The sequence below is a fragment of the Microcaecilia unicolor genome, chromosome 2 (assembly GCF_901765095.1).
Source record: "Microcaecilia unicolor chromosome 2, aMicUni1.1, whole genome shotgun sequence".
NCBI classification, from domain to species: Eukaryota; Metazoa; Chordata; class Amphibia; order Gymnophiona; family Siphonopidae; genus Microcaecilia; species Microcaecilia unicolor.
This window is the reverse complement of record NC_044032.1, coordinates 19,177,208-19,203,328: the sequence shown is the minus strand read 5'-3', so window position 1 is coordinate 19,203,328 and position 26,121 is coordinate 19,177,208. Positions and strand designations below refer to the sequence as shown.

Below are 26,121 nucleotides of genomic sequence, written 5' to 3'. Positions count from 1 at the left end.
AAACGCTAGCCCTCAGGGATACCTCCTTGCTCCGAGAGCGACTGACAGTCCCCTAGTTGCAATGTAAAGAGACCACATGGTAATCCTGAAAGCAAACCGAATGCCAAGAGCCAAGAAGGAAAAAAATTAAGTTGCAAAGTAAAGAGACCACATGGTAGTCCTGGAAGTAAAACCAAATGCCAGGAGGAATGTCCTACTCAACTAATGCCGAAAAGAAGAGCAGCAGTCTCGGGGAAAAAAAAAAACAAAAGGGAAGCTGCAAATGCTTCAGAACACTCAAAAAGATAAAGAGCACGGGAGTGCAGCTCATGAGACTGCAAAAGGCAATTGCCCAGGGAAAAAACCTTGCAACTATGTCGCATGTAACCCCAAAATATTGTGGAGACTGCGAAATATTTAGACGACTCTTGACCACCAGTACTAGGCATCCTGAGAACCATAAAAATTGCACTTCTCGGTCTGCGACTTGCTGACTTGTCGACAAGAGGTTTTTTTTTTTTTTTGTTTGTTTGTTTGTTTTTTTTTTTTTTGTTTTTTAAATAGCTAGCTGACTCGCCATGAGTGAAGAAGAATCTCCCCTTTTCTGAGGGGTAGCATAACTATGATGAACTTTTAGAGACTGGAAAACAGTGTTGTGAAGGGACATTATTGCACATTGTGAGCTGGTCACCCTTCCAGGACCCAGCCCGGGCGGACCCTGCTTAGCTTCCTTCACACCGGGCTCTATCCTTCTCAGAAACTCTCCTAAGAGAAATATGCAGAAAAGTTTGTATCAAAAAATGTGCTGCACGAAGCTTCACTATGGATCGAAGGCTTTCATGAAAAAGACTTGAGACTTTGAGAGCGCTCTTGACAGCATTTAGAATTGAAATAGGAGGAAGGAAAATTCCTTCTTAGGAACTAGGTTCTTGTGATAAAGATTTGAGACATTGAGAGTGCGGATGACGGCAGTGAGATTCCAAATAGGAGGAAGGGAGATCCATTCTTAGGAACTAGAAATTAAAATTGCATTCGGAAGAATCAAGAGAGAAAATGGTCTAAGATCCAAGAGTCTATGTAGGGAACCCCTACTTCACATGCCTTGCCGTGAGAGCGATAGAGAAAGGAGGCGAAATGAAAAGCATAACCATCTAAAAATAAAACCGCAAGAACTCCTGGACAGAGGAAATAAGAAAATGACTGTCATGTAAGAGTAGCCTGTAATTATGATTTCATGACCCAAAGTTAAACAGGTGAGAGTGGCTTGTACCTATGATAACATCCTTACTGCCCCCATGCCTGTGGAAGAACAAACGTACAGCTAACATATAGGAAATATCCTGGTATGGAAAGCAACCTAAGTGCAAAGGCATAAAGTATAAAGTACTACATGCATCAACCTTCTCCTACAAGAGCACGCAACTCTGGAACGCACTGCCACGCGGCAGTGGGATACAAATGCAAATAAATAAATAAATAAATAAACCTTTTCGAAAAATGCTATAACAAAAAAAACACAACTGTGAACTACCTTCCCACAGTCACATTGGAGCCGACTCTGTGGGTGCTGTGGGTGCTTGAGCACCCCCGATATTGAGAAAAACTCATGTATATGTCCAGGGAGGGGTCATTTTCATTGGACTTAGCACCCCCAATAATTTTGAAAAGTTGGCTCCTAGCCCACAGACAAACGCCACCCGAGATTATAAAGAAACAAACATCAAACAGGCTGGCCAAGTAATGTATATATAGTGGGACACAGACATACAGGAGTCCCAGAAAGAGAAATAAATTACTAAAACTGGGACCTGCACCCAGTTCTGTAGCCCACCTTTTGATGCTGCTTTTAACTCCTAACCCTTATTCACTCTGTTCAGGACCCTTATTTTAAACCTGCTCACTTTAAAATCTCCTTATCTCTTGTTTGTTCTGTCTGTCCTAATGAGATTGTAAGATCTGAGGAGCAGGGACTGTCTCTTCATATTCAAGTGTACAGCGCTGCGTTTTTTCTAGTAGCGCTTTAGAAATGATAAACAGTAGTAGTAGCAGCTTCAGAGACTGTAGTGCTGACTATTAGGCTACAGCAACCAGCTACTCAACATTAAAAACATAAAAAGCAAAGAAAATGACCCCCCTAAAGAACATAGGCGACTCCTGAGAAAGATCAGCCCCAAACGGCCCGAAGACGGCGAAAAAGAAAGTCCCGACGCACCCCCCAGCGGCGCACAATATTTACAGGAGCCGGAAGAGGAGATCCCCGACGCTGGCATACAGCGCGTCTCAGCTTCTCGGACATGACGGTAACGCGCGTGCGCGTGCACGCGCGTACCCGATTCGCGCCAAAATCTCTTTTTTTTTTTTTAAGCCCTGCTCCGCCGAACAAACCGCTAAGGGAAGAACACAAACGGCAGTGCTAAATAAAATACAGCTCAACTCAAAGAGGGCTGAAAACAAAATGCTGCCGCTTACCTCTTTTTTTTTTTTTTTTTTTTTACACAGCTGACTCACAGCATTCCCATGCAAAACAGAGCTGTCTGCTCATTCAGTCAGTGGGGACAAGTTGTCTTTCATTTTTTTTTTACACCTAAACTCCTCCAAATTACTGCTGCCCTCTTTTTTTTTTTTTTAACCAGCTAGATAATATAGACACCTAAAACAGCCACCAGAGCTGCCTGCTCGTTAAAGTAATGGGAAAACTCAGCTGAAGAGTAATAGAACAACACATAGCTGTCTGCTCGTTAGAAGCCGGGGGATGTAGCTTATCAGATTTAATTTTCTATAGTGGCTGCCTCTCCCAAAGACATACACCTTTCTAAACAAAGGGTAGTCCTTCCCAGCTATGTATGGGAGATGGGGAGGAAGGGGGGAGGGACCCGGAGACATCCGAGTTTGACACCCCCAGAGGCTGTAAAAGAAAGGAAAAGAAGTCCCTACCTGACCAGCGTCTAACAGAGAATTCCTAGGCACAGAAGAAGAGGTAGCAATGCTGTTCTTATTGTAAACCTCTAAAAGAGAAAGAGAGAGACTAATGGGCTCGCTTCCTACCTGCTGGGAGACTGAGAAAATACTGAGGCTAAGGTCACATGGCCAGGGCTCCTATTGGCTCTCTAGAGTCAGAGTTCTTCTCAGTCTCCACCTGCTGGTAGGCGAGCACAACCCATCAGTCCAATCCTGGTCCGGTCCGGAGGGACGCTAAGGAAAAAGTGTTTACCCTTCAGGGACTCACTAGTACCCTTCCTTTGATTTAGTCCATGTACAAATCTTTATATTGATTCAAGAAAAATTCACAGAGCACACACTCAGAGGGCGAAAAATATCAAAGGACAATTATGAATTGTAAATATTAAACTCAAATCACACAGCTTCACACCTGCTGTGTATTGCACTGGATACAGGACACGCTCTACCCTGCAATAGCAGTTCATTCGTTTTAAAGTGGAGAAAAACGGCTTCAGTTATGGCCACCCAGCCAGCCAGAATTTCACTGTCTTATAAGGCACGGCGCACCATCATTTCGCAAAAAAAAAAAAAAACTCCACTGTTGTCAATAAATGACAGACTTTTAATTCATGTTTACACTGAATATTGTAGAACGTCTCATGTATCCACGATTCACAGGATTAAATATCTAATATCCTTTACACTTTAATGACGCGTGACTGTTGCCAGTAACTTAACTTAGATCCACGTTCTGCAAATGGCACTAAGCTTCTTAGGACTGAAATGTCCATAGGAAGGAGAATATTGCTGAAAACCTGGGAAAAACCACCAGGCCTGTGTTTCTTACCCATCACCTTACGTACTTCCTGTCCTCACCTTTACACCAATGGCTTTGAAGAGTGCTGGATGTCTGAGCGGGAGCTCAACCATTTCTTTTATCTGAGCAAGCTGTTTCCGGCAGCCACCGATGTCATCATACCCCACCTCGTTAAGAGACTCCTCCTCATCCTGTGAGAGGAAAAAGACAGCAGCATCAGTATGAAAGCAGAGCCAGTACCAGTCTAAACTCTTAACCATTACAGAGAGGAATATCAAATGCATTTAGACCAGCACAAGTCTAGAAATGGTAACTCAAGTAACACAAAGCCAAGGAAATAAAAGTATCCATGCTTCTTAAAGGAAAGCAAACACACTTAACTAGCTTTTAGGTGCATTCGCTTCAGCAGATACCCAGTTTTGCCAACCTTTACTCACTTATTTGACTAATGCTTCTCAACCCTCTCATGGAGGCACACCTAATCAGTCAGGTTTTCAGGATTACCATAATGAATATGCATGAGTGGTGAAGGCAGGGCAGCAGCAGATTTGCAGGGCACCAGAGGCAGGAGGCAGCTCGAAACCTTGGGGTTATCTTTGACTTCTCTCTCCTTCTCTGCTCATATCCAGCAGATCGCCAAGACCTGACCTGTCCTTTCTTTCTTTCTTTACAACATCCGTAAAATCCGCCCCTTTCTTTCCGAGCACTCTACCAAAACCCTCATCCACACCCTGGTCACCTCTCGTTTAGACTACTGCAATCTGCTCCTTGCTGGCCTCCCACTTAGTCACCTCTCCCCTCTCCAATCGGTTCAAAACTCTGCTGCCCGTCTAGTCTTCCACCAGGGTCACTTTACTCATACTACCCCTCTCCTCAAGTCACTTCACTGGCTCCCTATCCATTTTTGCATTCTGTTCAAACTTCTTCTACTAACCTATAAATGTACTCACTCTGCTGCTCCCCAGTATCTCTCCACACTCATCCTTCCCTACACCCCTTCCTGTGCACTCCGCTCTATGGATAAATCCTTATCTGTTCCCTTCTCCACTACTGCCAATTCCAGACTTCGCACCTTCTGTCTCGCTGCACCCTACACCTGGAATAAACTTCCTGAGCCCCTACGTCATGCCCCATCCTTGGCCACCTTTAAATCTAGACTGAAAGCCCACCTATTTAACATTGCTTTTGACTCGTAACCATTTGCCTCCACCTACCCTCCTCTCCTCCTTCCTGAACACATTAATTGATTTGATTACTTTATTTTTTGTCTATTTAGATTGTAAGCTCTTTGAGCAGGGACTGTCTTTCTTCTATGTTTGTGCAGCGCTGCGTATGCCTTGTAGCGCTATAGAAATGCTAAATAGTAGTAGTAGTAGAATCTGAAGACCTCCAGACTCAAGCCACCTGCAATGCTCAACTGGGGACCAGTTAAATAACTGGATCAGGAGCAAACCACTCAGAACCAGGTGCTGAAAAGTGTGTCCATCCACCTGCTGGAGATAGAAAATATCAAGGAGCTGGACTGGAAGCCAGAGATGTGTTTTAGCTCAGTTCTATCTCTCTACCAACTGGTTGGCAGACAAAACTATCCCACAGCTTCTGGAATAGTGAAAATCAGACAATTACAATTTCTGAAATATTTGGGGGGAAGGGTACATATGTATATTCATATACACACCCAAAATATTTAAGAGTATGGAGGCAATTTTTTCAACTGTAAACTTTGGTGCAAAGTTGCAGGTTAATGAATCCCTGAAGCATGAGCCCTCAATAGCCGAGCAAGTCAGCATAGATGCATGTACAAGGCGCTTTGAAATTGTTCTTCCTTATGTTCGATTCTGTAAGGAATGGAAAGGTGACTTACTTTGGGGGGGGAGGAAGGGGGGTCTGCAAGGTACACCATATGTGTGCCTATAGGTCATGCAAGAGATGAAACAATGAAACTACCTCTCAGCCCCAAGTAATGGGAAAGTGCACTTGGGCCATCTCTTATGTGCTGCCTGAAAATGCTTAAGTCTCTCCCATTTCCAATGCCTGCCACTTAGACTTTGCCAATGAGAATGAGAAGGGGGGGGGGGGGGGAAGAAAAAGGCCATCTCTGAAGACCCCAGTGCAAAGGTCACTGCCTGTGATACACATTCCTATCTTGCTTTATTTTAGGACCTGCTTTTAATTGTGCTTTTGCACACACTCCATGCCTCATTAATCAGGACAGCAGCAGTGTTTGCCCACTCACCTCTCGTTTGATGGGTTCACCTTCACAATGGATCACTGTGTCTGGAGCCACAATGCAGTACGGGCTTGGGTCTGTCTCCACCACTTTAAATTCTACTGCACGCATTCCTCCACGAACCAAGAATATGTCCCCTAGGAGAGCCCACAAGGAAGAAAAAAAAAAAGGGGGGGGTGCAAGATTGTCAGTTTCATGACCCTGGATTCATCTGGAGTCCTAAGACAGAATGCAAGATACATTTTATGTATAATGATTGTGCTTATGCTCAAGACATCTGAGGCTGTGAAGACCAGAGCTGAGAATTGTTGGCCTACAGCTAAACACAGCTTGTTGTCAGTGAGATGACTACAGAGAAGAAACTAGTGTCAAATATGCAGGTCTTAATACAAGGACAAGAAGAGAAAAATATCTAAACCCGCTCCAGAAAGCAAAGGAAACACACTACAGAATCTGGTAAAGTAAATTCTGATTCAGAGAATTGCTCCAACACACAATGCAGTAAACTCTCAAAACCCTCTATCAAAAAAAAACAAAAACAAATTAGAAGCTTGGATGGCCTTTAGAAAAGCAGAGGGACCAAGCACATTATAAACATTTTATGTCAAGCTCCTTAGAAATCCTTGTTCACAATCCACCTTCTGGGACTACAGGTAACACCGAAGCTACAGGACAGCAATTACTGACCATAGTCCTACAGAAAACTGCTTCATTCTGAGTAGGCCATTAGGAGATCGTGAGCTCCAAGAACTGCAGCGTTTTATCTGCTCACCCTTCTTGTCCAGCCGCTGTATGATGGGAAAGAAGGAGAAGCACAGATCCTAAACCCTTTAAGACAACTCAGGCCCCCAGGATGATTTACACTATACTGGACTTGTGTTCTACCCCACCACCCTCCTCATCCAGGATCACAGAAGCTTGCTGGACCAGTGTGAGCAAGGTGTTGTTGAGCCCCAAAGACAAAATAGCACCCTTGAAACCTAAACCTGAATGTCACACAGAGGAGAAATGGGCTTGTTGCTGTGTGATTTAACCCAATGTAGGAGTCTGCTCCAGAGGAAATGCCCATGGCAGAATTAGCCCCTCTGACTGGCACCAGGTTTATGGAGATCTTTTACAAGAGCATTCCAATGCAGGTTTACTCCCTCTTAGCAGGAATTATGTAATTTCCAGAGAAGAGTTTCAGATGAAGGTTCATGGTTCAATTTTACTTTACATATTCAAAACAAAAAAAAAAAGGAGCAAGAAAAAGAAGACAATACAGGTGCAAGAGGAAACTACAATAGGCAAAATTACCACTACTCCACCTCCTGCCACAAAAGGAAGACTCGGTAAGTGAAAGCCCTAATGTAATACTAGACTAAAAGCTCTCTCAAAGGAATGTTTTAAAAAGTGGACTTTGCATTTCATTAATGAAGATTCAATGTACAAAGGTAATGAATTCCATAGTGTGGAGCCGTGACAAAATAGAACGTGATGTCAAAACAAATCTTGCAATGTGAAGGAATAGTAAATTGTTAAGAATGTAATAATATATTGAAGAAGCCAGCCACTGTCATCCTAGAGATGCCACACAAGGTCTGGACTCCTTTTTCTTATTACTGGCAAGTTTAAGCAAGATTTGCTGCATAAAGAATACTTGGGAGCTCACGCTGCATGGTTTCTGAGAGCAAAGCTTACAGCTTGCAGGTCTGTCTCCATCTGCTGGCTAAGGAGCATAACCCATGCATTTTGGACTGGTCTGGTGAACAAGTGGAATATCTGGAGAACCAGTTAATTTTTTTATTTGGATTTTGCTCACACCTTTTTCAGTAGTAGCTCAAGGCGAGTTACATTCAGGTACTCTGGATATTTCTCTGTCCCAGGAGGGCTCATGATCTAAGTTTGTACCTGAGGCAATGGAGGGTTAAGTGACTTTGCCCAAGATCACAAGGAGCAGCAGTGGGATTTGAACCGGCCACCTCTGGATTGCAAGACTGGTGCTCTAACCTCTAGGCCACTCCTCCACCCCAAAGAATCTTGTTACTCTTTGGGGTTCTACATGGAATGTTGCTACACTTTCATGGAATCTTGTTATTCTTTAGAATTCTAGAATCTTTATTTCTTTATTTGGATTTTGCTCACACCTTTTTCAGTAGTGGCTCAAGGTGAGTTACATTCAGGTACACTGGGTATTTATTTCTCTGTCCCAGGAGGGCTCACAATTTAAGTTTGTACCAAGATCACAAGGAGCAGCAGTGGGAGTTGATGAGTAATTTAAGATTTCTAAATTTTCCCAGATCCCCCTTGACATCACAGTTGATACAGTACAAAAATAACTGCAGGCGTTTTGGGGATTTCATTTGAAAAGTGGTGACAGCTCAATATTTGTCAATGCCATAGGATGAGTCTTCTTTAAAGAAAAGGGATTTAACCGGGTTTTTGAGTCACTGCTGGAGGCTGTTACTCAAAAGCAATACCCCAGAAGTGACACTTGCTCTTGAGCCAGACAGTAATACTATCCTATGTTTTGTTTTATTTTTTTTTAACCTATGGATAAGTTATGGGGTCTGTGATTCCTGCTTTCCTGATTCACCTAGTCTTCAACACAATTTGCCAGTCAGATTTTCAGGATACCCACAGTGAATATGAATGAAAAATCTGCATACGGTAGAGATAGGACATGTAAGTTTATTTCATGCACATTATTCACTATGGGTATCCTGAAAATCTGACTGGCAAAGTCTGTCACGAGGACATGGTTGAAAATCCTTGATCTAGGGCCAAACAAAAAGATTAAGGACCAGATGATCAAAAGCAAACGAAGGTGCTGGAGGCCATTAGCCCCGGACTAGCGCCATATGCATGCGCCCCATTATCAGAGCCGGCGAGCACATGTAATAACGTGCTCACCAGCTCTAAAAGCTAATACCATGCAAATGCATTCTAAACAGGGACATTTGTATTCCTCCCCAATGCAGGGCAGGCAGTGCGCCAAACAACAGCGCTGCTACTGCTGTAAACCCTATGCCATATTGGAGCTGGTGTTAGGGTTTACAAGGCATTGGGGAGAAACAGGGAGCCCTGTCCAGTATGCATCTGCATGGTAGCAGAGCTTCCCTCCCCCCCCCCCCCCCCCACCAAAAAAAAAAAAAAAAAAAAACAGAAGAGAGGTCTAGGGCCACCCCACCTGATGGTCTAGCGGCCCTGAATCCCCTCCGAGTACATTCAGATGACGGAGGAGGAAGTAGCACTCCCTCCCTTCCAGCGCCGCCTCCAAAATGCCCAGGCAAGCATGTCCCAGGATGCATTGGGCAGGGACCCACCATTTTGAAGGCAGCACTGGAATGTACCAGGAGTGGGGTGCTGGGGCTGCTAGACCTCTCTTCTTCGGGGGGGGGGGGGGGGGGGGGGGGGGGAGGTCTACTACACCTCCAGCCTTCACCAGTATATGTTTGACAGGTCCAGGGTTTGGGGGGGGGGGGGGGGGGTTTTACAGTCCCGGCACAATCGTCCTGCAGAAGTACCCCTATGATCAGAGCAAATGAATTTACATGCTATTTATTTTATTAACATATCACCTATAACTAGGTCATTTCCATACAAATTTAAATCAACCAGAATACAAAAAACATTACTCAGCATCGAACAGCATTCCTGTGCTTTGATCGTAGGGGTGTTATTGACCTGTGCTGTTCCAGCACTAATTTTAGAGCGCTGTTTGGAACAGTGGGAGGTTTTTGATCTGGGCCTCAGTGACTTCTTGACTTTGAGACCAAGGCTTTCTGTTCTGTGTGCTGACTTTAATCAAATTTCCTTACAATTGTGTCCTAAATCTTTTACACAACCTGCTACCATCAGGATTATTTCCCCTCTACATACCTCTCCTGTCAGCTCATACCACACACAGGACCTGTCACTTAAGGGAGTGATGTAGTGACAACTGTGCCATGATTCATAAATGTGTTTTTAAATAAATAGGGGGCACATATTTATTAGGATTTACCGCCTTTTTGAAGGAATTCACTCATTTGCAAAACAGCACTCATTTGCTTGTTTTCCCATGTAAAAATAAGCTACACAACTGTGCACAGATGCTATGTTTACACACATTTTACATGAAAAGTTTCACAAATGTCAAATATTTTGCAAAACGTTAATATACAGGGGAGTGTAGTTAATTTTTTTCTATAATGAAGTACACGATTTTATGTGAACTTTATAACTGAATATTTTTTCTTATGATATGGTGTTTGAATAGTGTTTATGCAAGAAAGGAAAGCAAAAAAATGGTCCATTTCCAAAAAGAAATACAAGAGTTTGCCTATTGGTATCTAACATGGAAAATGCTACTGGGCTCAAAAATATTTCAAAGAAACTAAAGCAAATTACAGGGAAAAAATTTCAACTATCCTTCTTAGCCCACAAAATTGAGAAGGATTATTGAAATAGTCCCCCCCCCCCCCCCCCCCCCCCTGTAATTTGCTTTAGTTTATTTGAAATATTTGTTCTATATTACCACCTTACCAAGTGTAAATGCTGTTTAAAATTGCTTAAATGATAAAAAAAAAAAAAAAATTTTAATCCCTCAAGTTTCCTCTCCCTCCCTTTTAATCCAATACAAGAGTGCAGTACCTTTCCTGATTGGTCTGTAAGCTTCCAGGAAGTAGGGCTTGAGGTACACCTCAAACAGATTGCCAGTGATCCCTTCAACTGTGTCATCCAGTGGTAGTACATGAATCCGTTTCCCATACTTCACATCTGGGCAAGGCTGGATACTACAATAAAGACACAGTAGGCATTAGGTAAAGGTAAAATTATGTATAATCATACCTGATAATTTTCTTTCCATTAATCATAGCTGATCAATCCATAGACTGGTGGGTTGTGTCCATCTACCAGCAGGTGGAGATAGAGAGCAAACTTTTGCCTCCCTATATGTGGTCATGTGCTGCCGGAAACTCCTCAGTATGTCGATATCAAAGCTCCATCCGCAGGACTCAGCACTTAGAGAATTACACCCACGAAGGGACACTCTGCCCAGCTCACCACCGCCGAAACGGGGGAGGGGAATTAACCCAGCTCATCCCCACACAAGTGGGGGAGGGGAATCCGTCCAGCTCATCCCCGTGGAGCAGGGGAGGGACACCACACCCGCCGATGCGGGGGGATCTGGCTTATCCTGCAACCGCAACCGCGGGAGGAGCTGACTGACCCTAACACCGCCGAAGCGGGAGGGGTACAAAGCTGCCCTACAGCCGCACGAAGCGGGAGGGAGTGCCGGCAGAATTTATGTCTCAATCCAGCCCCGTAAAACGGGGGGGAGAGGAATGCAGCAGCTCACTGTAACACAAACTCGTCTCAACTCTTGAAGAATCCAAGTGAAAAAACTTGAACACGAAGTCTTTCTGAAGTAACTGAAGACTAAACTTGAACCTGAAATGCAACCAGAATAAAAACAGTACAGATATCTGGGAGGAGCTATGGATTGATCAGCTATGATTAATGGAAAGAAAATTATCAGGTATGATTATACATAATTTTACCTTCCATATCATCAAGCTGATCAATCCATAGACTGGTGGGATGTACCGAAGCAGTACTCACCCAGGGCGGGACATTGAAATCCCTGACCTCAACACTGAAGCTCCAAACAGGGCCTCCGCCCGTGCGGCCACCGTCAAACGGTAATGCTTGGAGAATGTATGAGCCGAAGCCCAAGTTGCCGCCTTGCATATCTCTTCCAAGGAGACGGATCCGGCCTCTGCCATCGAGGCCGCCTGAGCTCTTGTGGAGTGAGCCTTCAGCTGGATAGGCGGCACCTTCCTTGCGGCCACATAAGCCGCTGCAATGGCTTCCTTGACCCATCTTGCCACTGTAGGCTTAGCAGCCTGCAGACCCTTACGAGGACCTGCAAACAGGACAAACAGATGATCCGATTTCCGGAAATCATTGGTCACTTCCAAGTATCTGATGATGACTCGCCTCACATCCAGATATTTAAGAGCAGAGTACTCCTCTGGGTAGTCCTCCCTACGAAAGGAAGGGAGACAGAGCTGCTGATTCACATGGAAGCGAGAAACAATCTTGGGCAGAAAGGAAGGCACTGTGCGAATAGTCACTCCTGCCTCAGTGAACTGCAGAAAAGGCTCTCGACATGAGAGCGCCTGGAGCTCGGAAACTCTTCTGGCTGAAGTGATAGCCACCAAAAAGACTGCTTTCCACGTCAGGTCTTTCAGAGATGCCCTTAACAAGGGTTCAAAAGGCGGCTTCTGCAATGCTCTTAGCACCAGGTTGAGATTCCACGCAGGCACCACTGAGTGCAGAGGAGGGCGCCGGTGATTAACTCCCTTGAGAAAGCGCACCACATCTGGCTGCGAAGCCAGGGAAGCACCCTTCAGGCGGCCCCTGAAGCAAGCCAGAGCCGCTACCTGGACTTTAAGGGAACTGAGCGACAGGCCTTTCTCCAGACCTTCTTGCAGGAACGCCAACACTGAAGAAATTGGAGCAGTGAAGGGGGAAAGTGAGCCTGCTTCACACCACGCTGCAAAGATACGCCAAACCCTGACGTAAGCAGTAGAAGTAGAGCGCTTCCTCGCTCTTAGCATAGTGGCGATGACCTTGTCTGAGAAGCCCTTCTTCCTCAGACGATGCCGCTCAATAGCCAGGCCGTAAGACCAAAGGGGGAGGGATCCTCCATCACCACGGGACCCTGATGTAACAGGCCCTGCTCCACTGACAGCCGCAGAGGATCGTCGACTGAGAGCCTGATCAAGTCCGCATACCAGGGACGTCTGGGCCAATCCGGACCCACCCAGGATTACCCTGCCGGGATGCTTTGCCACCCGGTCTAGCACCCTGCCCAACATGGGCCAGGGCGGGAACACATAGAGGAGCTCTTGTGTCGGCCACTGTTGGAGAAGAGCATCTACTCCCAGGGATCGAGGGTCCCGTCCTCTGCTGAAAAAGCGCGGCACTTGGCAATTGGCCGATGACGCCATCAGATCTAGGCTCGGCTGGCCCCAGCGCTTCGTGATGTCCAAGAACGCCTGAGCAGATAGCTGCCACTCTCCGGGCTCCAAGGTATGGCGACTGAGAAAGTCCGCCTTGACATTCATGACTCCGGCAATGTGGGCCGCTGAAAGCTGCTCCAGGTTCGCTTCCGCCCACTGGCAAAGATTCATAGCCTCCTTGGCTAGAGGGGCGCTCTTGGTACCTCCCTGGCGGTTGACATAGGCCACAGCCGTGGCATTGTCTGACAGGACCCGTACAGGCTTCAACACCAGTACCGGGATGAACTCCAAAAGCGCCAACCGAATGGCTCTGAGTTCCAGGAGGTTGATAGACCACTTTGCCTCTGCAGGAGACCAGAGCCCCTGCGCTGTCCTTCCCAAGCAGTGGGCTCCCTAGCCCGACAAAGAGGCGTCCGTCGTGACGACAATCCACTCTGGGGTCACCAGAGGCATTCCTGCAGACAACTTGTCTGTCTGCATCCACCAGCTCAGCGCCTTGCGCACTGCTGGGTCCAAGGGAAGGTGCACAGCATAATCCTCCGACATCGGAGTCCAGCGCTGCAGCAAAGAGTGTTGAAGTGATCTCATATGAGCCCTGGCCCAGGGCACTACTTCCATCGTGGCCATCATAGAGCCCAACAGCTGCACATAGTCCCAAGCCCGAAGAGGAGAGGCTACTAGGAACTGGTCCACCTGAGCCTGAAGTTTGACAATCCGATTGTCTGGCAGGAACACTCTGCCCACTTGGGTGTCGAATCGAACTCCCAGGTACTCCAGGGACTGAGTCGGGGCGCAGCTGGCTCTTCTCCCAGTTGATGATCCATCCCAGGGAGCTCAAAAGAGCAACTACCCGGTTCACAGCTTTGCCGCACTCTACATAAGAGAGGGCTCGGATCAACCAGTCGTCCAGATAAGGATGGACTTGTACCCCTTCCTTTCGAAGGAAGGCCGCGATGACCACCATTACTTTGGAAAAGGTCCGCGGAGCAGTAGCCAACCCGAATGGGAGGGCTCTGAACTGGAAGTGTCGTCCCAGGACTGCAAAACGCAGAAAGCGTTGATGAGGAGGCCAGATGGGAGTATGCAGGTACGCTTCCTTGATGTCCAAGGATGCCAGGAACTCTCCTGCCTTCACTGCCGCTATAACAGAGCGGAGAGTCTCCATGCGAAAGTGCCGCACTTTCAAGGCCCGATTGACCCCTTTGAGGTAGAGGATAGGCCGGACAGAACCTCCTTTCTTTGGTACCACAAAGTAAATGGAGTAACGTCCCATGCCAAGCTGACTTTCTGGCACCGGAACGACCGCGCCCAGGCGGATCAGATTGTCCAAGGTCTGCTGCACTGCCACAGCTTTGACCGGAGACTTGCAGGGAGAGAGTACGAACCCGTCTTTTAAGGGTCGGCAGAACTCTAGCTTGTAGCCGTCTCTGATGACTTCCAGCACCCACGCGTCCGAAGTTATTGTGGTCCACTCGCCCAGAAACGAGGACAGCCGTCCTCCAATCTGCACTGGGGCGTGGACCAAGGCCCCGTCATTGGGTACGAGACCCTGGGGGAGGACCGGAGGGAGCACCTCCTGGACGGCGGTCTCTGCGAAAGGAATGCTGCTTGGGGGAGAAATTCCTCTTGAAGGAAGAAGGGGCAGAGGAGCCCGACTTGCCCGGGCGGTACCGACGGGCTTCCTGCAACCGTCCTCTGAAGGTACCGGGACGAGTACTAGCCCGAGCCCTGACCTCTGGTAATTTCTTGCCCTTAGACGTGCCGAGATCGGTCACGATTTTGTCCAGCTCGACCCCAAAGAGCAGCTTGCCTTTAATAGGCAATCTAGCCAGGCGGGATTTAGAGGCGTGGTCAGCAGACCAATGTTTCAGCCAAAGCCACCGCCGCGCAGAGATTGTCTGAGCCATGCCTTTAGCTGAGGCCCTCAAGACATCATACAGCAAGTCTGCCAAATAGGCTAAGCCCGATTCCAGGGCCGGCCAATCAGCCCTCAAGGAATGATCCGAGGGGGAAGCCCGCTGCACCATAGTCAGGCACGCCCTGGCCACATAGGAGCCGCAAACTGAGGCCTGCAAACTGAAAGCAGCCGCCTCAAAGGACGACCTTAAGGCCGCCTCCAATCTTCTGTCTTGGGCGTCCTTCAGGGCCGTGCCACCTTCCACCGGCAAAGCCGTTTTCTTAGTCACCGCAGTGATTAAAGAATCCACGGTAGGCCACAGATAGGCCTCACGTTCACTCACAGCCAAAGGATAGAGGCGGGACATAGCCCTAGCCACTTTAAGGCTCGCTTCCGGGACATCCCATTGAGCCGAAATTAAGGTGTGCATGGCATCATGCACGTGGAAGGTTCTAGGCGGGCGCTTCGTCCCCAGCATAATGGCAGAGCCAACAGGGGCTGAGGGAGAGACGTCCTCCGGAGAGGAAATCTTCAAAGTGTCCATGGCCTGTATCAACAGGTTGGGCAAATCCTCTGGGCTAAAAAGCCGCGCTGCAGAGGGGTCATCCGCTCCATCCGAGCGGGGATCCGTCTCCTCCAAGGAATCCGTAAAGGACCGTTGGGAGACCTCAGACACGCTGCCCTCATCTACATCGGAGGAGACAAAGTCCTCCAAGGCCTGAATCAACCCGAGGGCGTTTACCTCTGGGAACCTCAACCTCTTTACCAGACGAGGGAGCAGGGGCAGCGTTTTGCATGAGGAAGGCCTGATGCAGCAGCAAAACAAACTCGGGGGAGAAACCCCCCAGACTGTGCACTTCCGCAGCCTGGGCCACAGCCCTAGACGCACCCTCAACCGGCGCTCGCAAGAGCGGGGGAGAGACATGCTGCGCATCCAAAATGGCGTCCGGCGCGACACTCCGCGAAGGAGCCGCGCGGGAAGAACGGCGCTTAACTTTAGCCGCTTTTGTGCCGTCGCCCAAATTAAGGGCGTTCATGGCATTAATGTCTCCAACCTCAAGGGCGGCCCACGAAGAAGCCGTCCGAGCCGCGTGGCCGGCCAAGATGGCGGAGGCGAGGAGCGGGGGATGGGCGTTTATGGCGGGAAAAACCGCCACGCCGGAGGAAGGACCGGGACATTCATCGGTCACGAAACTGTCACCCAACAAGGGCGAATCAGGCTTTAATACCCCCCGCATCCCCTCTAGAAGCGCTCAAGCGATCAGGGGAGCGACCCTTTGCGCCCTCGCCCTCCGACGCCATATGCCACGAGGAGAAGAATCGGGGAACCCCCTGCCCGCTATAAAAAGGTAAAAATTACCTGCTTGCCGCTCCGAGCTGTAACGACCTGGTGTCCCAGTGAGTAGCTGCAATGAACGTTTAAATAAACGTCGAAATAAACGCCTTTAAGGACGTTTAAATTTTTTTTTTTTTTTTTTTTTTTTTTTTTTTTTTTTTAACGGAGCCAGCGGGAGGGGGGAGAAAAGGAGGGACCTGGCACCACCAGGTTTGCACTTGCTCAAAAGAGCCCTCAACCCCAGGCCTCAACAAAACCTAAGGATTAGGCTTGGAGGCCTAGCCAGAGCTGCTGCTGTGTGTGACCACCACCTGCTGAGATAGAGAACATACTGAGGAGTTTCCGGCAGCACATGACCACATATAGGGAGGCAAAAGTTTGCTCTCTATCTCCACCTGCTGGTAGATGGACACAACCCACCAGTCTATGGATTGATCAGCTTGATGATATGGAAGAGTACAGTACCCTCAACACTGGAAACTTCCTTCCCAAAGGAGAGTTTTTACATGTCACCACTATAGGCTCTTCCAGAAACACTGTGTGAGACCCATTCAAATTTCTCACTGTAATTGAGTGGTGAAGGAACAGAGCAGAGTAAGTTCACTTGAAAGGTTCATATGAACCTATTTTCCCTCAGTCCAAACACATCAACATGGCAGTTGGCTGTACTACTACTTATTTCTAACACGCTACTAGACGTACGCAGCGCTGTACACTTGAACATGAAGAGACAGTCCCTGCTCGACAGAGCTTACAATCTAATGAGCTAATACAGCCAGAACTGAAGCATTTAGAAATAAGCTAGCTGCGTAAATTCTCAAATCCATTGTTTATCGCTGCCTTTCCCAGGCTATCACAATGTTAAAAATCAAACCAGTTAGCTAATGAGTTAGACTTATCAGATTTGGCATACCCCATTTACAAGAAAGCTCTATTTATACAGAAGCCACTATCACCCCAGCACTAAGCAGCATCCCTGGGAGCAGACAAATTACTTCACACAGAAAGAGCTCTGAAGTGCTGCACATATGACCAGCCAGATCCAATGACTCCCTCTTGCTAAAAAGGGCAGAAAAATACCCAGGGATCGGATTAACTCAAAAACAAGGATTTAGCAAATGAATTTCTGGGATAAGCAGCATAAAATGTATTGAGCTTTTTTTGGGATCTTGCCAGGTATTTATGACATGGATTGGCCACTGTTGGAAACAGGATGCTGGGCTTGATGGACCTTTGGTCTGTCCCAGTGTGGCAATACTTATGTACTGTACTTAAACATATGTGAAACACTGAAGCTCCACCACAACCACAGCAATATATAAATAAGGGGATCAGATCCATTTATTCCACGAATGAATGCCACACAACTAGCGGGGGACAGGGGTGGGAAACTACAGGCCAGAAAGCCTCATGTCAGTGGTAGGAAAAATAATGGAGTTGTTGCTGAAGGAAACCATGAACTTTCTAGAAACTAATGGGCTGCAGAATCTGAGGCAACATGGTTTTAACAAAGGAAAATCCTGACTGATTGGTTTGACTGGGTGACCAAAGAACTGGATCAAGTACATAAGCTAGATGTAATCTTGGATTTCAGCAGAGACTGATACGGTACCTGAGGGCCGAACTGGATTGGAAACTGGTTGACCGATAGGTGACAGAGGGTGGTGGTAAATGGCATCCGCTTGGAGGAAAGGAAGGCGAGTAGTATAGTGCCTCAGGGGTCAGTACTGGGGCCAACTCAGTTTAATATATGTTAGAGACATTGCTGAAGGATTAGAAGGAAAAGTTTGCCTTTTTGTGGAAGACACAAAGACAGCCAATAGAGTGAATACCCTGGAGTAGAAATCATGAGAAGAAACCTCCAAAAAAAACTAGAAGAATGGTCAAAGGTCTGGCAGGTGAAATTTAATAAACTTATCCACAACAGGATAGAAAACCAAAAAATAAAATAAACAAAAAAATGTTTAAATTATATATACTTAGTATGATCCATTATATTTTCACACAAGAGAATGCCACTAGTGGGAAACAAACTAAATGTCATACAAATCATTATTTTTTTTTATAAAATACAAAAGCACTGACACCCATTAATATTCTCACACATCCATATATACCCCCTCATTGGAAGCTAGATTACCCCCACTTGAATGTTTGTTGCAGCTATGCAGTTATTGTTTTCTTTCACCCTATAGTTCTCACCACAAGGGCACAAAATCCAACAACAACAAAAAAAAAGTCCAGACATATATGTAATCGTTTTCTCAATGAACTACAGATGACAAACTGGTAAATCCTGTTGCTCCTAGAACTATTTAGTAATCCTTTTAAATGACGAGCGCTATTGGCATCACAAAGTGGCTAAACCATCAAACCTGCACGGTCCATCCAGTCTGCCCAACAAGATAAACTCATATGTGCTACTTTGTATCTGCCATTTTCAGGGCACAGACAGTAGAAGTCTGCCCAGCACTAGCCCCGCCCCCCACCACTGGCTCTGCCACCCAATCTCCGCTAAGCTTCCGAGGATCCATTCCTTCTGAACAGGATTCCTTTATGTTTATCCCATGCATTTTTGAATTCAGTTACCGTTTTCATCTCCACCACCTCCCGCGGGAGGGCATTCCAAGTATCCACCACTCTCTCCGTGAAAAAAATACTTCCTGACTTTTTTCTTGAGTCTGCCCCCCTTCAATCTCATTTCATGTCCTCTAGTTCTAACGCCTTCCCATCTACGGAAAAGGTTCGTTGCGGATTAATACCTTTCAAATATTTGAATGTCTGTATCATAATCACCCCCGATTTCTCCTTTCCTCCAGGTTATACATGTTCAGGTCAGCAAGTCTTTCCTCATACGTCTTGTAACACAAATCCCATACCATTCTTGTAGCTTGTCTTTGCACCGCTTCAATTCTTTTTACATCCTTAGCAAGCTACGGCCTCCAAAACTGAACACAATACTCCAGGCGGGGCCTCACCAATGACTTATACAGGGGCATCAACACCTCCTTTCTTCTGCTGGTCACACCTCTCTCTATAAGGAGTTCGCTCGGAGGAGGGAAAGGTGAGTAGTGGAGTGCCTCAGGGATCAGTGCTGGGGCCGATTCTATTCAATATATTTGTGAGTGACATTGCCGAAGGCTTACAAGGTAAAGTTTGCCTTTTTGCGGATGACACCAAGATTTGCAACAGAGTGGACACCCCGGAGGGAGTGGAAAACATGAAAAAAGATCTGCGGAAGCTAGAAGAATGGTCTAAGGTTTGGCAATTAAAATTCAATGCGAAGAAATGCAAAGTGATGCACTTAGGGAGTAGAAATCCACGGGAGACATATGTGTTAGGCGGTGAGAGTCTGATAGGTACAGACGGGGAGAGGGATCTTGGGGTGATAGTATATGAGGACCTGAAGGCGACAAAACAGTGTGACAAGGCGGTGGCCATAGCTAGAAGATTGCTAGGCTGTATAGAGAGAGGTGTGACCAGCAAAAGAAAAGAGGTTTAATACCCCTGTATAAGACTGGTGAGGCCCCACCTGGAGTATTGTGTTCAACTTTGGAGGCCGTTGTTAAAAAAATGGAAGCAGTGCAAAGAAAAGCTACAAGAATGGTATGGGATTTGCGTTGCAAGACGTATGAGAGACTTGTTGACCTGAACATGTATACCCTGGAGGAAAGAAGAAACAGGGGTGATATGATACAGACGTTCAAATATTTGAAAGGTACTAATCCGCAAACGAACCTTTTCCGGTGATGGGAAGGCGGTAGAACTAGAGGACATGAAATGAGATTGAAGGGGGGCAGACTCAAGAAAAATGTCAGGAAGTATTTTTTCACAGAGAGAGAGAGTGGTGGATGCTTGGAATGCCCTCCCACGGGAGGTGGGGGAGAGGAAAACGGTAATGGAATTCAAACATGCGTGGGATAAACATAAAGGAATCCTGTTCAGAAGGAAGGGATCCCCAGAAGCTTAGCCGGTGGTGGGAGGCAGGGCTGGTGGTTGGGAGGTGGGGATAGTGCTGGGCAGACTTATACAGTCTGTGCCAGAGCCGGTGGTGGGAGGCTGGGCAGACTTATACAGTCTGTGCCCTGAGAAAGACAGGTACAAATCAAGGCAAGGTATACACAAAAAATGGCACATTTGAGTTTATCTTGTTGGGCAGACTGGATGGACTGTGCAGGTCTTTTTCTGCCGTCATCATCTACTACGTTACTATACAGCCTAGCAACCTTCTAGCTACGGCCACCGCCTTGTCACACTGTTTCGTCGCCTTCAGATCCTCAGATACTATCACCCCAAGATACCTCTCCCTGTCTGTACATATCAGACTCTCACCGCCTAACACATACGTCTCCCGTGGATTTCTACTCCTTAAGTGCATCACTTTGCATTTCTTCGCATTGAATTTAACTGCCAAACCTTAGACCCTTCTTGTAGCTTCTGCAGATCCTTTTTCATGTTTTCCACTCCCTCCTGGGTGTCCACTCTGTTACAAATCTTAGTATCATCCGCAAAAAGGCAAATTTTACCTTGTAACCCTTCGGCAATGTCACTCACAAATATATTGAATAGAATCAGCCCCAGCACTAATTCCTGAGGCACTCCACTACTCACCTTTCCCTCATCCAAGCAAATTCCATCACCACCCTCTGGCGTCTGTTCGTCAACCAGTTCCTAATCCAGTTCACCACGTCGGGTCCTATCTTCAGCCTGTCAAGTTTATTCAAGAGCCTACTGTGGGGAACCGTGTCAAAAGCTTGCTGAAATCGGGTGAATGAATGTTGGATCCAAGATGGCGGCGCCCTGTTAAGACGCTGTGCCTCGCGTTCCTCTGAAAACAAAATGCCTAAACGTAGAGGAAGAGTAGCGGTTAGAGCCTCCCCGCTTCCTTCCCCATTACCTGGTCCTATCGATCGTTTTTTGCGACCACAGGGAGTTGGTCAAAACGGCGGAATGCCTCCAGTAGGGAACGCCGGCGAAAGGGAGAATTCGGCTTCCCCTGGTTTTGACATCACTTTGAGCCCCGCCGCACGCACTCCTCCTCCCCAACCGATTGGCGCCAGTTCCTTCCTTTCAGAATCGACAGGGTCGCCCCAAGTGGGATTCACGGGCCCAGAAGAGCGTCGGCAGGAGGTTCTTGTTACAGCAGAGGAAGGAACGGAGGGCATTTTGCCCATAGAATCGCCACGGAATGAGGGTCGAGAAACTGAGGGAATGGGCGAGATTCGTGGGCATTCTTCTGAAAGGTATGAACTTCCAACAGCATTAGTGGTCAAACCAAGAGAAGTAACACTGGATGCATTATGGGACTTGGTTTCAACCCTGGGACAAACTTTTATAGCACAGATTAATGAAGTTAAACCGAGAGTAAATTCTTTGGAAAATGATTTACAAAAAAAAGAGGAAGAAATCAAGGCTATGAATGACAAAATTGAAAATATTGATCAAAGAATTGTGAACTGTGAAACAATGCAACCAATAATGATAAAAGATTTGACAAGCCTCAGGCAGAGAATGGAGATATTTGATAATTACACTAAAAATCACAACCTGAGATTTGTTAACTTTCCAAGAGTGTTAAATGTTGCTCCTCTTGAGATGTTGAAACGTTACCTACGTGATGTTTTGAATATACCTGACCAGAATCTGCCACCATTCTCACAAGCATATTATATACCAGGGAAGGACTTAAATCCAATAACTGAAAATCCAATAGATGTTTCTCTCATGCTTGAGACTTCTGATGCTGAGCTTGTTTGTTTGTTTTGTTACATTTGTACCCCGCGCTTTCCCACTCATGGCAGGCTCAATGCGGCTTACATGGGGCAATGGAGGGTTAAGTGACTTGCCCAGAGTCACAAGGAGCTGCCTGTGCCTGAAGTGGGAATCGAACTCAGTTCCTCAGGACCAAAGTCCACCGCCCTAACCACTAGGCCAATCCTCCACTCCTGGCAACTGCAGCCACTTTAGTGGTTACGGTTGCATTATTACCGGACAAAAATTGGATATTCCGTTTGTTTTTCCGGAACAAAGATAAACCATTTTTAGGTTTTAAGATATTGCTTTTTCCCGACGTCTCTAAAGAGACAAGACGACGGAGGAAACAATTTTTGATCCTTAAGCCTGAAGTTTTGCACTTGGGAGGTACCTTTTTTTTAAGATACCCCTGCAAGTGCATAATAAGACTTGGGGAAAAGAAATATATATTTACAGAACCTGCCCATGTGTCGGCGCTTATAGCCTCAGTGAAAAATGGAAAAGCGTCATAGATAAACAAGAAACTAACTTCACTTAACAGAGTTGTTCAATCCTGAATATTTTTCCTTTATATATTATTCTCCATATTTTCTGAATTCTTGGATCTCATTTTATGGACTTGAGTGTTAATTTTTCCTAAATGAATGTATTTCAATTCCTTTTTGTTTTATAAGTAATCTCCTAAGTAACAAACACTTTTCCATGCAAGATGTTTCTTGTATATTTCTAAATGAACAATTAATAAAAAAATAAAAAAAAAAAAGCTTGCTGAAATCTAAGTAGATTACGTCTATAGCACGTCCATGATTCAATTCTCCGGTCACCCAAAGAATTCAACTAGATTCGTTTGGCACGATTTACTTTTGGTAAAACCAAGTTGTGATCTTGCAACTTATTGGCTTCCAGGAAATTCACTATCCTTTTCCTTCACGCTCGCTCAAATCCAGCGTCCTTATTTTCCATCTCTTATGAACCTCAACATGAATCTCAGAAGTGTTTTCTTGCTTAAACAAGCATCATTCAATGCAAAGCATTGCCTTACCATAATTCAATGCAAAGCGCTGCCTTACCATAATTCAATGCAAAGCGTTGCCTTACCATAATTCAATTTAGAGGAGTGTGGTAGCCGTGTTAATCCACTCTTAAGGTTATCAATAGAAATCAAACAAAATAAAACATGGAAAAGAAAATAAGATGATACCTTTTTTATTGGACATAACTTAATACATTTCTTGATTAGCATTCGAAGGTTGCCCTTCTTCGTCAGATCGGAAATAAGCAAATGTGCTAGCTGACAGTGTATATAAGTGAAAACATTCAAGCATTACTATGACAGTCTGACAGGGTGGGAGGATGGGGGTGGGTCGGAGGTATGCATGGGGACATCAAAGCATATCACTGATATTCTAACAGGATGATATGCTTTGATGTCCCCATGCATACCTCCTACCCACCCACATCCTCCCACCCTGTCAGACTGTCATAGTAATGCTTGAATGTTTTCACTTATATACACTGTCAGCTAGCACATTTGCTTATTTCCGATCTGACGAAGAAGGGCAACCTTCGAAAGCTAATCAAGAAATGTATTAAGTTATGTCCAATAAAAAAAAGGTATCTTATTTTCTTTTCCATAATTCAATGCAAAGCATTGCCTTTCCATAATTCAATGCAAAGCGTTGCCTTGACTCTGGCTGAGTTTCGCTTCTAGCTTTATCAAAAGGAAAACTGAATATTCCTTGTATACAGCATACTTTTTTTACATTTGTAAAGCAGTTCTGGTGACTACAGACTCCGCATTGGAAACCAGTCCAGGATGCATTGAGCCTCATGCTGTATACAAAGAATAGTGTCAGCAGCAGATGAATCCAGATAACTTGTGGGATGTAGCAAAGCAGTCCTTAAGAAAGGTGGGAATCAAACTCTCGCAGAGAACCCCAATACTCCGAAAATGAATCAGACTAAGCGGAGACAGCCAAACAGGAAAGATTGGAGAAGGCATGCAAGAAAGACCAGGTTCCCTCCCGACATATGTCCTCCAGGGAGAACAGATGTGCCTCCACCCAGGAAGTTGCAAGGAAGTCAGAAAGAAAATGCCCATAAGCTGGCCAGAGCATGTGGACCTGATAGCCTCCTAGGCCCAGCCAGTACCCATGGGAGTGGAATCCGCAATACAGTGTTGAAAGCACGAACAAGGGGACAGACCAACGGAACTCAGTAGCCATTTCTAGAAAGTGTTGGAGTACACTGTGATCATCAAGTAAAATCGGGAAGAAAAAAAGATGGCCCAAGACAAAAGGTAGAAACCACCGTAGCAGGACAGAAGAGGACTGTGTGCACCTGCACTCCATCAGGAGAAAGCCAGAGAGTCAACAGGACAAAGCCTGGAGTTCCGAAAGCCTGCTTGGGCTGACCCTTGGGTCTCTAATGAAAAGTAGGCCACCCCGACCAATAGCCCAAGGTATCCAGAACACGAGGACAAACTGGATCCAATCGTAAGAATGGTTAGACCTATCCTGAGAAAGACATGGAGATGATCACCCAGAAATCTCACCAACCCCTCTAAGTCCTTACTAAACCACCACCTGCCCTGAACCAGGAGCTTAACTCTCAGCGGTGGAAGCAGCGGCACAGCCACAATGACAGGCTGTGACCACCAACGCATCTGTTTAGTTGATGCAAAAAACAAGTCGTATAAGGAACCCACCAAACATGCCAGTGCCAGCTCCACAGCCGGCAAATCAGAAGGAGGCTGACCGTCAGACTGATAAAATGAATCTGAAATACTTGGCATCCAAGGCACGTCCTAGCCACATACAATCTTAAGTTGAAACAGAAGACTGCACTGAATCCACCAGTGAAGGCAGAGGCTGGCGTGGCGTCTCCAAGAAAGAGATGAAACAGCAGAGAATGGACCACAGAAGCAGTTGGAGGACTGACCTGAAATCCCATCATAGGGAGAAGTATGAAGCCAAGAGCGTTTGTTTTGTTGTTTTTGTTTTTTTTTTTTTTTTGCATAAAGGCATCTTGACTTCAGTGAAGAGGAACCCTGTAAAAATAGATTTGCCCAGTCTTGAGCACTTGGCTGCATGAAACCTACGATGGGACAGAGGAGCTAAAAGGATCTTCAGGCCTGCCTGCCCTCTGGCAACTCATGGAACTTGTAGTTCCTGAGGTCTTTAACCAATGATTCCAGATCTTCTCCAGAAAAAGAGCTAAACGTAACTGTAAGTCATATCAGCTGTTCAAAGCCTAAGCCATCCTGCTGACAGTGGCAAGGGCAAGAATTGGCTGATGTGACTGAGCACTAGAACTGGCTGGCAGGCTGCGCGCATTGAAGTAACTAGAATGGCTGAAAGCCGGAGCTAGATGTAGCAAAAAAATAATGGTAATACCACTGTGCCTCATTGATGGAACGCTGCAGTGGGACTTGAACCAGTAACTACTGGATCTCTGTACCCCCACTCATCTCGTGGCAGAAACCAATAAGGTATTCTTCTACGAGGAAGAAGCTCCGCAACTTCGCTAGTTATCCAATACCAAAATAAAGAAAAAAGGTGCAAAGGAACAAAAAAATTAGAGACACTATGGCTTACAGCCAGTGGAGCCGCTGATACAGTGGTGGCTGGAGCTGGCCTGCAATAGATTAACCACTACCAGGGAACAATACTGAAAAGCAGAGCTGCCGTGGAAACGCAACACAGCTAAACCTCAGCACCGTAGCATAATGGTAGTTGTCTAATATGGAAAAGAAGTAAAATACACCCCATTTGACACAGAAGAGAGCTTCTAATATTAAGCGCCGGTCAGTCTAGAACCAGAGCTGGGGAGGGGGGGGTGCAGCTGGCATGCAAGAACTGGACTAGTGACAGCAGCTCAAAAGAGCCGCTGGGAAAAGGCAAGATAAACAGACGCCCCGTAGCAGAGGGGCTTCAGAAAAAAGCTCTGAGAACATGGAGCCCAGCTCCAAACTAGATGATAATCCAAACCTTAGAAGGAAAAAGGCCTACCAAAAAGACACCCCTGGACCAAAGATCAAAGAGACCTGTTAAAGTCCCCAAAAGGAAATGTCCAGATAGTAGTGTTTTTTTGGAACAGTAACTGAGGGAACTCAAAAGGCAAAGAAAATTATGGTCCATTAAAAAGCACATGAAGGGCCCCTGTAGAAAAATCGGA

General features: G+C 46.2%; 1 protein-coding gene across 1 annotated transcript in view; it reads right to left on the bottom strand.

Annotated features, from left to right (window-relative positions):
• VCP (valosin containing protein) overlaps nucleotides 1–26,121 on the bottom strand; it is a 115,118-nt gene that overhangs the window by 65,963 nt on the left and 23,034 nt on the right. Inside the window, exons 4-6 of the mRNA XM_030192827.1 lie at nucleotides 10,581–10,723; nucleotides 5,973–6,103; nucleotides 3,796–3,927 (exon numbers count right to left, since the gene is read on the bottom strand). Coding sequence (XP_030048687.1) covers nucleotides 3,796–3,927; nucleotides 5,973–6,103; nucleotides 10,581–10,723 — 406 coding nt within the window. The remainder of the gene's footprint in view (nucleotides 1–3,795; nucleotides 3,928–5,972; nucleotides 6,104–10,580; nucleotides 10,724–26,121) is intronic.